This window comes from Callionymus lyra, chromosome 4 (assembly GCF_982586985.1).
Source record: "Callionymus lyra chromosome 4, fCalLyr1.hap1.1, whole genome shotgun sequence".
In the NCBI taxonomy this organism is placed as follows: domain Eukaryota; kingdom Metazoa; phylum Chordata; class Actinopteri; order Syngnathiformes; family Callionymidae; genus Callionymus; species Callionymus lyra.
The window spans coordinates 17610121-17627055 of NC_141821.1; the positions used below are offsets into that span (position 1 = coordinate 17610121).

General features: G+C 37.7%; 1 protein-coding gene across 2 annotated transcripts in view; it reads left to right on the forward strand.

Moving 5' to 3' along the window:
* The window catches only part of sema5a (sema domain, seven thrombospondin repeats (type 1 and type 1-like), transmembrane domain (TM) and short cytoplasmic domain, (semaphorin) 5A), a 115981-nt gene that overhangs the window by 39249 nt on the left and 59797 nt on the right, over positions 1 to 16935 (forward strand). For both annotated transcript variants that reach the window (XR_015710895.1, XM_087788993.1), the window contains exons 3-6: positions 1398 to 1497; positions 3909 to 3954; positions 12829 to 12891; positions 15408 to 15506. Coding sequence is in view for 1 of the 2 variants with exons in the window: in XM_087788993.1 (XP_087645119.1) it covers positions 1398 to 1497; positions 3909 to 3954; positions 12829 to 12891; positions 15408 to 15506 (308 nt within the window). In the remaining variant the exon portion in view is untranslated. The remainder of the gene's footprint in view (positions 1 to 1397; positions 1498 to 3908; positions 3955 to 12828; positions 12892 to 15407; positions 15507 to 16935) is intronic.

Here is a 16935-nt window from a genome sequence, read left to right on the forward strand (position 1 = left end):
TACCTGTTAAAAAAAAGGATAATATTTCTCATTCCTAAACCATCTCATCTTTAGCCATTCATCAATCCTTATTAGCTCTGGTTCGAGAGAGACGATAAAAATCAACTTGCATTTGTCATATTGAAAATCAAGCCAAAAATAATGATGAATTAAGGAATTATTAGAAGTATTAGATGCTGGTGGTATTTTAAAGATCCATTTGGATTTTGAAATATTGAAAGCTTCATCAATGAACTCGTACCTTTGACTCATGATCATAAGATCATTTTTATAAAGCACAACATACAATCAAATAACTGAAATACAACAGCGTTTTTAATCACACTAAAGGTTTTGGGGTTGATTGGTACGACAGCAAGAGCTTTCAAAACTCAGGAATGTTTTTAGTTTGTAGTTCAAGTCAATTTGTTATTTCACATCAAACCAAAGACCCTAATTAATACTGCAAAATGAGTACCTTGAATCTAGAATTAATAAGTAATTTATCCTGTTGGGGCCCATTTCAGTTTCATACCAGGATGCACTAATAGAAAAAGACATTTATACAATTTGTCTTTTATTGATTATTACTGGTTGAAAATTTTTTCAACTTGATTTTCTCCTCAGTTACATCAGCATGTGACTTAAGCAACACGCCTATCAACTAGTGAAATGAGTGGAACACAAACTCTATTTGGGACCATCTTGCAGAGAAAATAGCCCAGACCTCCTTTGTCCATTTGAAGTTATGGTTGGATGCATGTTTTATGCACTTTACAGTTTTCTCTTTAGTCGGTTATGCTACTTTAATTTTTCTGTACTTCTCTGAGGTCCAGTCTGAGAAAATAGGTGAGATTAAACTGGTCAAGTGTGCGAAAAAAGGTTGGGGAACCCTAACTTGAAATGACAAATTTGATTGCATTACTTATTATAGCAAGTAAGTTTCTCATCAATAAGTTTTATGTTTAAACGTGTTTCCACATTTTTCTAAAAGTTTAGTTATTGTGTATTTGATTCAAATTCACGTAATATTTGTTTCATGAAACTATATATTGGATCTTAATTGGGAAGTTCTTTGTTTATTATGTTTTTAAGATGCAGTAATTAAGCTGAGGAGTTGACTTATCCAGACTGTTCACTGTCTGGATGAAAAAGCGGTCACACCAACCAGGGATGTCCTTCAATGTTGGAGGAAGTAGCTTGCTCGATTAATGTGAAATCATTTCTGACTCAATTACTTCTGAAAACCGTGTCATCTAATCTGGTGTTTTTCTTTTGAATCCATTCTTACATCGCTAACAAACGTTGGGCTCAACAAGCCAGTTTTTGTAGGAACGATGCAGCCACTTTAATGCGTCGCCGTCAGTTGTCTTAACGTCGTCCTCCATCTCACGACTTTCCTGATGTGTTGTTTGCAGAAATGGAGCCGTGGATCTTCAGGTTCAAGGCGGAGGGAACGGTGGATTACTCACAGCTGACCTTCGATCCTGGACAGAATGAACTGATTGTCGGTGCCAGGTAACAATCTTTCTTTCACTTCTCTCTTTCAATTGTCTTCTCCTCTTATCTTTAAATGTCCTCGGTGATGTTTCTGTCCATCTCTGTGTCTTTCTTTCTTTCCTGTCATTGTCTCGGCCTTCAGCGACAGAGTCCTCAATTACTTTTGCTAATTTAGCCCTTTTGTGCGCCGGACTCAGCGAAAGAAATTCTTTGATTAGATGTGTAGCAAATGTCTACACATATATGTCCGTAAACGCAATAACTGCTGCTGCTAGCTTAAATACACTGTCACATGGGCCCATCGATCCATGTGAGTGTGAGTTTGTCTTAATGGCTTTGTTGTCGATAGAGAAAAAAACAATCCAACGTGAGCAGCAGAAGCAGTGCAGACAACAGGAAGCAGCAGGAAACGCACAGCAACAAACAAAAACAGATGAAGCCCTCGGGATTTGCTAATGCACACAGAAGCCTGGATGGAAAAGGCCAATCCATGATAGAGTGAGGCAGACAAGTGGAACAAGCAAAAGTGAACAAAGGGATTGTGAATGCTAGTTTAAGAAATCAATGAACATATTAATTCGTGGAATCTCTCATAAAAGGTGATTTTCACTGCAAAGATGTGTGTGAACTTTACTTTTTATTGGTGGGAGGCAGCGACAGTGGGCCTTGTTACGGTGGATAATGGAGGGAAGGTAAGATCAATGCAAATATCAATACAGTAGGATGGGCAGCTACAGACACCCAGATCTGTCTGATAGCTTCTCGTCAGGAGACTGATAGTCTTAGGTGTTTGCAAGAAGGTTTATGTGGGAACGAATGTCAGTTTTGGTGTGAAGCCTCTGTTCAATTACATTTGAAATGAGATCTGAGACTTGGGACTGTAATATCTATGTTAACCCTTTTACTAAAAATAGATAAATAAATATAAAAAGAGGTATTTCAACGGTGGGTCGCTATTTGGACAAATGATCAAATGTATTTCAGTCTATTGTTCATTTCAATCTCATTGTGTCCTTCCATATGTTTACAGTTTATCTGTGATTTGTAAACAATGGTAACTTCAAAACATGAATAATCCAAAAGGGCAAAGAAGTAAGTTAGTTAGTTTAATTTTAATTCCCAAAAATAAGAATAATCTTGTTTTATGAAGAGTTTTAAAAAGAATACAGTGAAAATACTTATATATATGTTAGTTCACCACTAATAAGGATATCACTAGCTTTACATGGTATTGGTGGACAATGCTTTTTGTCTCTGTTATAAGTGTTTTCCAGTTTTACACACATGGCTGGTGATGCGTTGATAAGGCCTCATGATACAGCTGTGTAGTAAAGACACTGTATCATGACACAGTTGCTGTCTCTCAAATCGAGCAACATCTCTAAGTGCACTGCTTTACAGTACACTTACTTGCGTTATGCTCAAATTTTGACACTTAACAGCACTTTTCGCCAATTGAAACAAGCTATTAAGTTGTGTTTCATTGGGTTATTGTTCTTGTGTTGTTTTGTGGTAAAAAGTGTGTTTTCTCAAGACATTTACACCGGTATCTGCTACGACAACGCGTCGTCAGGGACGTAGCTTTTGTTTCGCGTCATCTACGCCACTAGGATGGCGGCTGTTAACAGTGGAAAGTGTCCATCAAAACACACACTCGATTCTCTGTCCATTTGAGTGCGCCAATCATCACGCACAACATTTGAGCACAATGCTCATCTGGATTTACTTGTGCACCTAAATTATTAAGATCAATTCAAGATCAAATACTGGTTTCCTTCCAGCCAACATCTCCTGCCTTTCTGTCATATATAAGTGTTTCTGTATTTGTGATTTCATACTTTTTGGAATTAGATGAATAGACTAATAAACAGAGGATCTTTAACACTCTTTCACTTCAATAATGTTTGCCTTCAGTGTTAATTCCTTGCTATATCTAGTCATTATAAGGGTGTGATAAGTAAAGCATCTCAGAAGCTATATATTCGGTACACGGAGGGCAGGAATACTAATTATCACTTTCTATAGATGGAACATACATTTCCAGACTACCCGACACTTGGTCTTTTAATCACTTCTGTGGTTAGCGTATTCCCACTTAACTGTTATTATTCATTTAAAGGTTAATTTGGGCTTTTAATGAAGTGAAATTCAGTCTTTACAAGCAGCAAGGACGCTCTGAAGTCTCATTTTTAAGCCATTATGAAGGACACTTTGTAGCCGTTTCTTTGATAGTTCACACTTTCCTTGTCGCAGTATTTTGTTTTATTTGTGAATTTACTAAATAAAGAAAAACTCGCCACAGCTGATGCCGCTTTTGTGACTCCCTGAAACCAGAAAATGAAGAAACCTTCTGTCTTCAAAATGTCAACAGAAAGTTCACTTTGGTTACTCTTTGATCATCTGATGTTGTTTATTTTTTTTCACTGCAGGAATCACCTCTTCAGGCTGAACCTGGAGGACTTGACACTCATCCAGGTGTGTGGAATTCATCATGAATCCTCCTCGGTCTGGAAACCTGGTCTTTTGCACATTCTGCCCTTTAATTATGTCAAACAGGAAGATGTGCGCCGTACGTTACAGGAAAATATATGATCATTTCATGGTTCACAACATCTAATCCAGTGTGATGAGAGAGGGTTGGACAATGTTCTTGTGAAAAAAAGTGCACTCATGGTGAGAAGTGTAACAGAAGATCTTCTGTCATTACATGGATAATTGGTTAATATCAAGGTGGAAGATATCAGGGGATCTTCAGCCGCTAGACTCATGAGGTTGCATATTAACACTTTACACAAAAGGAATGAGCGAAAATGAAAGAAATAGTGATGGAAAAGTTTGTTGGCTGGAGGCCCAAAATGAGTTCATCCGTAATGAGGAGTAAGAAATGGTCAGATAAATCCACTGTGGATGCTCCCTGTGAAACACGGTGGTTCCTGGCAATCCAAGCAAATATGCCTCCCACCCTAATGTCCTGGACGTGCAAAATCAAAGAGGAGGTTCCAACAGTCCAATTAAACCTTTTGTTTGAGAACTAGTTACTCCTGGCTCGAGGTCAATTTGGAAGCAAATTACGTTTGAAACATGACTTGTGTGGTCTGACGACATTAAGCTGTTACATTTGCTAGACTGGATCCTTTAGGTTCTGAGAGACAATCCTTCAAGTGATCCTTCCTTCTCGAACCCTATGCATTTAAACCAAATAGTCGGCCCGGTCAGACTTAATACAAGCACCAGAGAACAAATGTTCACCCCACACTCTATTTTTCCTCTTCAAGGAGATTAATTGCTTCGCCTCTTCGGCTGGCTTACCACACATTTGTTACTTTCTGTCAGATATGAAAGTTGGAATAAATTTCCCCAATGCTACATGCATCACACATAGATTTAAAAGACGTAGTAATGCAGTGCAGTAGAGCCCACATATACACCCGGAAATCACACTTTGCTTTTCTTTATCTACAGTATATAACTTGGATTTTAACACTTTATATTTTTACCTTTTCTTTAATAGTTCTTTGGAAAATCTTTTCAAACTAATTTTAATGTTTTTATTTGTGTAGATAGAAATTGCATCCAATATGGCAAAATTCTTGTTCTAATGAGACTAATATCCAATGTCTAATAATATATTTTTTAAATGTACTCAATCAACCTTCTCTCCACGCAATTAAAATACATCTATCTAAGTAATAATAATTCTTAACCACCTTTTTAAAGTCAGAAAAATGCTTTTAACGATTTTACAGAATCTTATGAATGCTGTATATTTAAAAGTTTATTGCTGGTGCAGATGCTTTAAAAACTCCATTAGAAATAAAAAGTCAAGAAAGCTCCTCTTTGTAATTCCTCTCCATCCTCACGTCTCGGTCTTTTCTAGTTCGGCCTGATGGCTGTCAACATGTCAGGACCAGTTGGATTGACAAGCGCACAAGAGATAATAAGAGAAATAATCAGCACTTGAAAGATCCATACAATTGAATTAGTGGTCAGACTCGGGAGAAGAAGCCCTGACGTAAATAAGCCCAAACAATCTGCCTGCATTGGAACCTAAATGCATCCAAAGCTCTGAATTCACTTTCAATTGCAGCGTGAAATACCTGTTGGTATCAGACAGATTAGAGAGCAGTGACACTCAAGGTGGCGGCTAAACACTGCTGCTCTAACCTGCTTGAGTGCTCATATCGAGTTGAGACTGAGATCGATTTGGTCTGAGCCTGGAAACTATAATCTTCTCAGTAAATGCCCTCAATGGTTTGAGCCAATACAAGCACACAAAACAACTTGGGCTGTTGGAGTAGTTCCTTTGTTCAAAACAAGTTACAAATTCTCATTGAACTTAACTAAAAAGGTGAAGAATTATTTTTGATTTTGAAAGCCTTTAGCAACTATTCGGCAAACAACGTCTCAAATTTTTTCATATGCTAACATGGAAAAGTATCTAAGAATAATGTTCAGGGTAAAGACAGGAGCGGTGGATGGCAGACACTGAAAGAATGTGATATAAAACAGGTGCTTTGGAAATGCTCTGGGTAGGTACAAGATGGACGTTACAGGCTAACAGTATGGCGGTATTTTGATGTTTTTCAAGGGTTTTTTTGGAAGACGTTCTCCCGGGGTGATAAAATGCTACATAAAATGATCAAGCATTTTTGCCTTTAACTCTAGAAAGGAACAGATTACTCTGAAACTATCATTTTAATGTAGATCAAGATGCCTGTAGGCACACAGTATGTTTCTTATAATGTTTATAACTGTAAGTAAGTAAGTAATAGTTATTTGTAAAAGGCCTTTCTAGATCAGGGTCAAGGTGTCCCAGGAGATTAGGAAAAAGCCTGCACAAATAAAAAGGTCCTAAGGTGCTTCTTGAGTCAGTATCTTATATAAATGTAATTATTCATTTGCCTAAAAAAATACTTAAAATAAGCATGAACACATTGGTTTCTGGGTGAAACCCAAAAACCCAGATTAAATCCATAAAAGCAATTTAAAAAGCACAGTCTTCAAAGTGGATTTTAACCGGCCACCCTGTGGTGTTTGGCCGCTGCATAATGGCGACGACACGATGCTAATAAAATGCTTTTAGTCTTCACAAGCCCAGCAGCCACTAAAAGTAGATGTCGGCCTTTGACCTCGTCCCAGTTGAACTTGAGAACGCCGTCAAGTTCAAAGAAAAAGTACTTTCTTCTCATTTCTGTGGAGCTTTTGAAGCATGTAGCAGCACCTTATTCCTGCAATATCTTTGAAGTTGTTGTAAATATGTGGTTCAGATAATCATTTAATTACGACTGTCTTCGGGTGAAATTGTTTGGGTGTCCTCTGCAGTGCTGAGATATCTCCTGTGCTCTGCAGCCGCTCCTATGTAAACCCATTAACACTGAGCTGCGCAGAGACCACTAGCACTGATGGATTGTCCTTAATGGACCTGTGGTGGAATCGGTGTCTCTGTAGAGCACAAACACCCACGACTCGACCCGACACTTTTGTGATCCAGCTATTTACTGGTGATTATCTGCTGCTGACCTGTCATGGTGTCACCCACCTGTCGCCCTGTTTATGGAGTAAGCTCCAGACAGTATGTGTGGTGATGTTTGTACACAATACACACAGTTATTCCTGAGGTATGCACTTGATATAGATGTTATATGTTTTAAAAACATCATTACTCAATCCTTATCTTTTCATTTTAGCATTTGAAAAATCTGCATAACATATATTTCTATAAATTGCACTTGGGACAGGTTGTTTTTCCTTGTTAATGAAAAGCCCAAAAGGCTGAATACAGTTAAACTCCCTTATTATTAGTGCATTACTAGTAAATAGGACGGTTATTACCTACACTTGAACTCTATAGGTCAAATAATAAGAATCTGCAAACTTTTGAAAGTCCCTCCAATGCTTTTGGTCTTCTTTTAACCCTTAGCCAATTTTTGTAATCCGTCGCGGTAAACCACCCTATTAGGCTTTTTAGTCGATGCAAGCTTATTGAAGGGACAATAAATTATTTAAAACTAAACTGCATGGCTTTTGCATTTTTCATTTAAAATATTTTCGATGCTTTGTATCTTATAGTAATTTATAAAAATGATTTGTAGTTTTGTTTTTTGGAGGGTTTTTTGTTTGCAACAGGGACCAGATGGAGCTCATTTCTCCTCTATGGTCCAGGAACCTTTGTTGATTCTTCTGTCAGAATTGGCTTTTGGTTGAGTTAGATGAGGGTTGTTGGCATTTACTTCTGATGAGTAAGTAAGTCTTTATTTGTAAGGAAATTATGTTTTTTGTCGATCAGCAGAATAGCGCTCTAAAGTTGCCAGTGTTTTTAAGATAATGAATTTTGGTTCGGTTCTCAAGATCCTTCTGGATTTCAAAGGGTTTGAAGAAACAATGATTCACTAGAATGACTTCTCAAAGCCCCAGCTTTTCCTAAGCTCTCCTTGCTTCTGAAACTAGATAAAAACGTCATAAAGCAAAACAGTAAAAAAAAAAAAGGTGCTATTATTGTGGATTCTTTTCTGATATCACTTTAGATTTAAGGAATCAGGACCTTGGTAAATGTATGTACTTTAAAACTTAAATTTGGTCCAGTTGTGTTTAAGAAGTTAAGGAAAACTGATGAGGAAAACGGATTCTTCCAGTTGAACTCAAAGTTAACACGTGAAATAATTGCAATTTGTTTACTTGCGAGTTCAACTATTAGAGGTCGTAATTTCAGTGTGACATTGATATATAAGCATTGAATTTGTATCCGGGGCAAGGAGATGCTCGCCATCGCGCAAACAATGAAATATGAGCATATCAACAGCCTGGCAAACGTCAAGGCCAATTTCAGTGGTAAATCTTTCAGGGGCTTACATCAGCGGGCAGCGGTGTGAATAGCAAGTATTGTGCCAACACATCAAACAGCGAAATCAACTTTTGATATGGCAGATTAGAATTCACCGGCAGGATTGTCCAACGCTATCTCCATCCAGCCATCCCTGTTGATGCCCGGCATCTGTCAGTGTGCTGTGGATCTCCATCATACATCAACTTTGATATATATTCAGAACCTCACCTGGAATCAATGTTCTTGTTGCTTCACCGGCTGCTTCGCTCAGATCACACATTCTGCTGAGCTCTCTTAGACCAACCTTTTTTCTGCTTCTTTTTAATTGTGTTGACTAAAACAGTGTGTGGGTCGAACTATAATGAATCACCTCATGTGTTCATTATAGTTTCATCAAAGCACGATGAAATATGAATATTCCATAGTTAACATCTTGCGTCACAATGTGTTTAATGATTCAATGTATGAGAAAATTAAAATGTGTGGGAAAATTCTCTGTGAAAAATAGTCCCTGATTAATTAAAAATGTCTTTCAAATCATTGATTAAAAAAACAGACGAGCAACAGAGAGCACTTACTTCAAACTGCTTACACTCAACCTTTCACTTTTCTGCACGAATATTTCAAGGATTTTCAGTATTTAATGTTACTTAGTGAAATAAATGGGTTTGAATTATAGTTGAGTGCTCTCTTCCACACAGGAGGTGAATTTGTTCTGCACTTTAGCCACGGCCGTTTCTTTCTGTGGCGATAAATCATTTGAGTTTACGTCGTAATCACATCAACACTAATAAGTGGGGAAATCAGCATTTCAAAATGAAGGACAACTATATCTGACTGTGGGGAGCAGTTGAAGAGTCCAGTGACTTTTTAGCCTGATGCTATAGAGCTAAATGTAGCACTAGCATAAGTAATAAAGTTTCTAACCGTAACTTCTATTTATGAATGAACTATTTAAATAAACTAATAAACACACTAAAATTGATATTGATATAGTTTTAGTAGTATTTTTTACTATTTAAATATTATCTAAAGAAATACAGATAATTATACCCACAAAACAAATCAATCACAATAGTAAGTAAGTAAGTAAGTCATTTTTATTTGTATAGCGCTTTTCCAGACCAGGGTCACAAAGCGCTTAAACAATCAAAACAATATTCAATAAAGTATATATTTTAAAGATCAAGATAAAACTGATAACACAACAGGAGTTCCAGAAAATCAAGGAAAAGCCTGAACAAATAAAAACGTCTTAAGATGTTTCTTGAAGGAGTCAGTAGACTCCATCAAGCGCAAAGAGAGAGGAAGATCGTTCCAAAGCTTAGGAGAAACAGCCTGGAAGGATTTCTCTCCTCTGGTCCTGAACCTTGTTCGAGGAACCATCAGTAGATTCTGATCCACAGACCTCAGAGCCAGAGCTGGGGTGTAAGGCTGGATCAGATCAGTGATGTAAGGAGGAGTCTGACCATGAATAGCTCTGAAAGTAAGAACCAGAATTTTAAAGTTGATCTTGAAAGAAACTGGAAGCCAGTGAAGAGTTTTAAGGATTGGAGAAATGATGGCATGATGGCAAATGATGGCAACTCTGATGGCTTACATTTTCTAACAACTACCTCCCAAAACCCTAGCATGTATGGCCATCTATTCTTTTTGAACATTACATTGATTCAAGTTTAGCTTTATTACAAATCAGGTTCTCTATGATTTTGCTAGTTCTGAATGAGGCTGAGCCAATGAACTTCAACGTTGAGAAGCCGTACAAACGACAAGTGAAAACCTTCCTAAAGCCAGATTGAACGACAAACAACCACCAACAGTGTCTACTTCCACTTCAAACCAATCCTGAGAATTTCAATCCCCTAAATTAAAAATTGTAATGAACTCCACTCCTACTTCACAAAGGTAATCAAACAACAAAATGCTAAACTAAGTTAGGTAATGATTTAAAAAGTTTATGCCTTTAAAAAATGCTGACAAGAAAGAAATGTCACCAAGAAAAAAAAATGTTTAAGATTGATCTAGAACATCTAAATGAGAGTGATTTAAAAATGTATTGAAAATCTTAACCTAAAGCTCTGCCATGTTCCTGATTGGAACAATGTTGACAATGGGCTCATTTGTTTCAGAGAAAAGACACACAAAAAGATGCATCACTCATAAGGATACACATCAGTGTCACAGCGTAGGTGTACGGTTTCATCTTAAAATTTGAGTTGTGCTCAATATTTTGCAGTGAACATCCAAGTGGCCTTCAATTGAGAAACATCTTAGGGATCCTCAGCCTGTTAGCTTTGCCCGGTGAATACAGAACAGCGTGTGCAGGGATGTGCAGCATAGTTGGAGTTTTCCTGTCTAATTTAGCATTCATGGATGAATTTTCTTCAGGTAGTAGTTGGAAAACACATTCATATTTGAACACATTGCATCATGTTAAGGTTACAAGTTGGTTCATTATCTTGTGAAGATGGAATGTAACTTTTTTTATAACATTAATGAACCCTTTTATTGATTTACCGACAAGGGAGGGAAGAGCACGTCACTTCTCTAGACTCGTGTGTCACTCCTGTACTTGGCAACATTACAGAATCTGGAGTCGGAGCGACACGAAGTAGTTTGGACTTGATGATTGCAATGAAAAGACCTGATTATGTTTTCAGCCTATTAACAAATGCCTCGCCAGCGTGCGATAAGTGAAGGTTTTTTTTTCATTGCCTTTCAGGCTTAGCTGCCGAGTGGCTTTGCTGCTGCTACTGCCGTGTGTGGTTTGTGTTTGTGGTAGCAGGCACGGACCTGGAATAGCCAGCCTGGAATTCGACACACACACACATAGCTCCTGTTAACACACCATATCTTATCCTCTCTGAATAGTACCAGACAGCAGTGCTTTTCTCCGCTGGCCAAGATCTCTTGTGTCAATGTGTGTGCAGACGGTGTGTGTGTGTGTGTTTGTTGCCAAAATCCTATCTTCTTTAGGGAATATTTGTGTCCCTTTTTTTTTACTTACCTCAACAACACAACCTGCATTGTTGCCCGAGTCCTAAAAATAACCAACAATCAAAACCCAGGTGTTAAAAATCAAAGGAAACATGACTTCATGCTCTCGCGCATCTTTGATGTTGATTATACAAGAGTTTTAAATCAACCTTATTAAATTGATTAAACCTTAAATGAATCAGAGGTGAAAAAAGACATTTGACGAAATGATAAGGAAGTGGCCACATTTAGTTATCTTGGGATCATCGTCTGACCTCCAAAGGGAATGAGAAAATGCTTCGATGTTATATGTTCCACCTTCAGTTTCACATCTAAAAATCAAGGATTCAAAAAACGATCAAAATGCTATAGATGGGGATTTGCTTCAGTCTTCATTATAAATCAAGCAAGTGCTCAGAAATCTAAAAAATGTTGTTGTAGACATTTTATCTCCATATAATCTTTAGCTCCGGGGCCTCAAGCTTTCGACCCGTGGGCTGTTTGCGAGGGGCTTTTTTGCGTCCCTCATGCAATGTCCAAATATTTATGATAGTGAGCCGAGCAAGAAACTCCATGTTTGTACAATTCCAGATGTTTAAGGAATAAAAATCAGATTAGAATGTTCCAAGCTCGCAATAAAACCTCACATAAATCCACCAAACATTTAAATACAAAGTATAAATCAAAAATAACAATTGAAAGTCAACGTCCTACCCCGGCCTACGGCCCAATCCAGACAAGAATTTAACTGTTAACTTTCAGGTTTAATTGGTAAATTGTGAAGCCGGTGCTGTTGGAAGAAGAATCTTTCATCATATTTTACGTAACAATTTTCATCTGTCCAAGCTTTGAGGTCGCTTTATACAGTTACACCTTTGTATCTCTTGTATTCTTCTAAAGACTAATATCACATCCAAGGTCTCTGAAACCATTTTTTAAGTAACATAAGTCCTCCTTGAACCTCTGGTTTGTGCCAGCTTTTCAGTAAAGTAATCCTGTGTCTGCCGGTTGTATAGGGCCGGCATCTCCAACTTTGCTTTCTGTCACAAATCTCTTTGGGCTGAAGTTGTCTCCGGGCTAAAACTCGTTTCTTCTTTCATCAATGAGAGCCCCTGCAGAGGTCATATTGAAGTTAAAAGGCAGAAACTGACAGCCTAGTGCATGACATCATCCGCTGGGGACTTCTTTTCTTTAGCGGAGTGTTAATAGCTCAGTTTTGTGTCCATGTGAACCGCGTTGACACTCCTCTCAAGAGACATTCATGTTTTGTCCACAGATTTATGTTTCCCTGCGTGCATAAATCAAATCGTCGACTGCTGCGACTTACTTGAGGTCTGCATGTGGTAATTGGACTGAGCCTTAGAACTTAAAAACCCTTAAAGAAACCATTAGAACTTCTCAAAACATGGATTTAATCTGGAATGACAGATGCTTTGTTTTTGTGCTGATTCTGGTTCAAGCTTTACTGTGACAGCACATATTTTTTCTGATGTTCACTTCATATTTTGTTGTTCTGGGAAACTTCATGGTGCTCTTCCTCCTCTCCACAGGAGGCCGACTGGCAGTGTGATGAGTTCACCAAGGGAGCCTGCTTCAGTCGTGGAAAGTCTGAGGTAACTTTCAACAATTTTACGCTTCCAGGATGCTTCAATGCAGTGATTTTCTTAGTTTTTTTCCCCCCAGAAAAATCGGTTTTCAACCACAGGTGATTCATGGTTTATGATCTGTGCCAGCTCATACAATTATTATTTGCTTAAGAAAATAAATAATATATGTGCTATAATTTGTGTTTACTTAAGGAGCGTCAAATTTAGTAAATGTGAGGTCAATTTGTAATTTGGGAATGTACTACTCAGTAGTTTATTATTATTGAAATGGACCATTTTTAATATAAACGTTTATAATGTTTGTGTTACATTTTTTATGTTTTAGGGAAAGCAGATAAACATTCTTAATAAACGCAATAGACTGGCTCTTTGAGCTTTGAACTGTTTAATATTAAATGTTTTTATAACCTTTATAACCTTTTTTTTTTTTACAAAATAACCTAGGATCAAAATATGTTATCATATCTCTTTTTGTGTAAGAAAAAAAGGAAAATTAATAAGATGTATATTTTTATTACAAATATTTGGAAATAGAATTAAGAATCGCTCTCAGTGAGCGCAAACAAGGCAAGCCAGGGAACTGTACAAGGAACTCTCCACACAATAAACTCCTCAAAGACTTCCTGGAGCCAGAAATGAAACCAAAACTGTAATCATTACTTATTCAATCAATTTTTTAACTTTCAGAGTGTTTTTTCCTTATGACCAGATCCAAGTATTGAGACTGTAGGGTTGCTTATTAAACATCATTGAGAGAAAAGTAGATATTTATAATGATAAGTCATTGCATTAATTACAAAGTTGTTTCATCACTTTTAATTTGATGTAGGAGGCCCAACAAAAAAGGGATGATGGCATTGCATCGAAATACAGAACGGGGTGACACACCCTTATCCTTGGTTCTTCAAAACTCTGGACTTAAAACTATTGAAAAAAGTATGAACTGTACAACCATTGAATACGTTTCATTACACCATTCATAAATATGTCATTATCAAGGTCAGTAGCAGCATATGTTTAAGTTCATTTTCAGGTTCTATAGTTAGCAGCTTTTGGAAATCCCTGCTTTGTTAGTAGATTTGGACAAAATGACGGCTTAGGTCAACTGGCTCTGAAGTAAAAAAGAAGTTGACCACACCTTAACTACTGTTTTTTTGGCGCTTGTTAGGGAGTTTCTATTGTTTTTGCAGCTTCTTTTTGTACCCAAAGTCTATATTTTAGACTGTGGTGAAGCTGTTGTCCACCAAACAGCTGGTTTTTGAGGCGAACTCGACTTGAACTGCCCAGCCCAGATCTCTGTGCGAGTGTGCGCGGCGCCGTGTATTTATCTCGTGTAAAAGGTGGTTAGAGAACCATAATGGCCGTGCTGGGATCAGTCAGAGAAGGAAAGCCATTGTGAATTACAGAGCAGCTACCTCAATCCTGGAGAGTCGCCGGTCTTTGGCAGTCAAATTGTTTTGCTCACGGTTCCCTTCCGAAGAGCAGCCTCAATGATATACAGAGGGAATATCTTTAAAGGACTCCTTTCTATTGCCGCTTTGGTTTATTGCCCTGCAAAGAAAACATCTACACATAAACCATGACAAAGATACTCAGGCTGTGATTGTGTTTCGTTCCTTGAATGCTCTCGACCTCTCTTCTCCTGTGTGATTTATATTCGCTGGAAGAAAAAAATTAGCTTTAAATATGGAAGACAGAAATCGATTGTTGTGTTCTATGAACCAGATAACGGAGAAGATAAGCACTGAAGTTTAGATGAATAGACGAGGTATCAAATATGCTAAGATATGCACAATAAATAAACAAAACGTTTTTTTATTACGTCATAATTATGGCCGATTGTTAACTTTAATACGCGACTGTCTCGTGGGAATCCTTGAACAAGAGCCTCCACACACCGGGAAACACTTCCAGCTCAATCAGAGAAACGTCTCCTTCTTTCTCTGCTGTGTTGCTATTTAGTCGTAAATCGCATCGTTGTGGGAGCCGAGATATGCAGCAGACACCTAAAGTAGCTCAGACACTAACAGATTTACAAGGTTTTAAATTTCAACGAGGGCCCCTCACCAGCTCGACTACTGTGCCTTTCACATGAAGGATCCTGCGAGTTTACAACCTTTTCCAGAAAAAAAACACGTCTCTCTGCCTCTTTAACTGGCAGTACTTGCTTTGGCAGCACTAAAAATGTAATGAATCATTCTTATTTTATTATATTTTTATTTTTCAAAAATTTGCTTTACACACTAAAGAGTATGTTTTTTTGTCATGTACTTAAAGGTACTTCAAAAACTGGTATTCCTGAAGTGAAAGAATGAAAACTACTGAATTGCTTGTTGAAGTAAAACCTCAATTGTCGTCTTCAGAGTGAAAATCATTTCTTTTTTATATTGATTTTAATTTAAGTGAGTTTTTAAGGATGTGACGTTGTTTTTCACATGACTTCTAATGGGATTTATACAGTATATACAAGAAAAATGCTTGACAACTAGTTGATTAGGATATTTGTTGACCTTCCCCTACAGGAGGAGTGCCAGAACTACATCCGGGTGCTGCTGGTGAACGGGAACAGGCTGTTTACATGTGGGACCAACGCCTTCACGCCTATCTGCACCAACAGAACCGTAAGTCAAACCTCTGTCCACCAGCGTTTGGCAATTATAAGTCATGTCAATCATTTATATTAATCATGAATAATGGCTCGATGACTTGCTCAGAAGCTTTAAAAAACAAACTCGAGCCATCAGTCTTTCACCAACCTCCTTTCACATCATCTCGTACTTTCCACTCGCCTCGTCTGGACCTCATCTGGACCTCAGCTGGATTTTTTTTTTGTATGACCGACCACTGTTTCTAGAAAACACATTCTCTACCCATCTGTGAAATTTCCAATTTCATTTACAGACCTCACCTTTTCACTGGTACCTACAGACTTCTTCCTAAGATTTTTTTTTAAAGAAAACTGCTTTTCTCTGGGCATTTTTGTTCTTCAAATAAATACGTTCATTGTCAATATTTTGTTTATAGTTCAGGTGTACAGTACTTAAAATAATGTCTTTATGAAAACATGTTCATATAGTTGTGTTATAGAAGAAATACATGCTGTTACTATAGTTTGCTGGCATGATAATGTGATTTTACTGAGTTTTCTTTTCTCTTTGGAAGGTTTTGAATCACTATTTTTTTTTAGTATTTGGCTTGGTCACTCACCGTTACAGTTTCTGGAGATTGTGTCAATGCGTCCTTGAGCAAGACGCTGCATTGCAGCCTCCTGCCATCACTGTGTACCATAAATGGGTGACTCAGAGTACAAAGGTGTTAAAACACGCTCTATAAGAGCAGCCACTTTTACCATGTTTACTGAAAAATTCAACATAATAATATAAGCCACGTTTTATATTTCTACTTTGCCAGACGACTTTTTCGATTTTGAGCTGCAACTGTGACTGGTGGTGAAGTCATTTTGTTAAGAGTGCCTGCTAATTTCACAGACTAATGGCTTCACCGTGGGTTATAATGAGAGAGATATATCACATCAGTGCAGGGCTCCTAAAACTCTGCAGAAATGAAACATTTAGTTACTAGTTAATCAGTGCAATCAAGTTTGTGTTGGATTACACACAGAGTTTAACCTTTTTTTTTGGTTTATTTGTTTTTCTGTTTCTAAAGATGATTGTTTCAGTTTTTTTTTAAGAATCTCTTATGGAGGCAGTTTTTAAGAGCTGCAGGCGAGTCAGACCCCTCGTTGTATTTGCCTCTCGGAGCTCACAGGCTGACCTGAGAACCATTTCTAAAAGGTCCATCATGGTCATTCAGTGTCCTACTTGCACAGCTGCGGGGGAAACTACAGATGCCACTTTCATTCCACTTCCTAAATATTCATTGGATGCACTGCAGCCGATCTATCTATTACCTTCTCTTTTTCCTTTTTTTTTGTCTTTATAGAAACGATTGACCTAAAACACAGGAGTCTAGCCACTCTTTCATCTCACACTCAGACAGACAGAAGTGTCTGGGTGGAGCATAGGTGGCTCTTGTGGACAGAACTTCTGA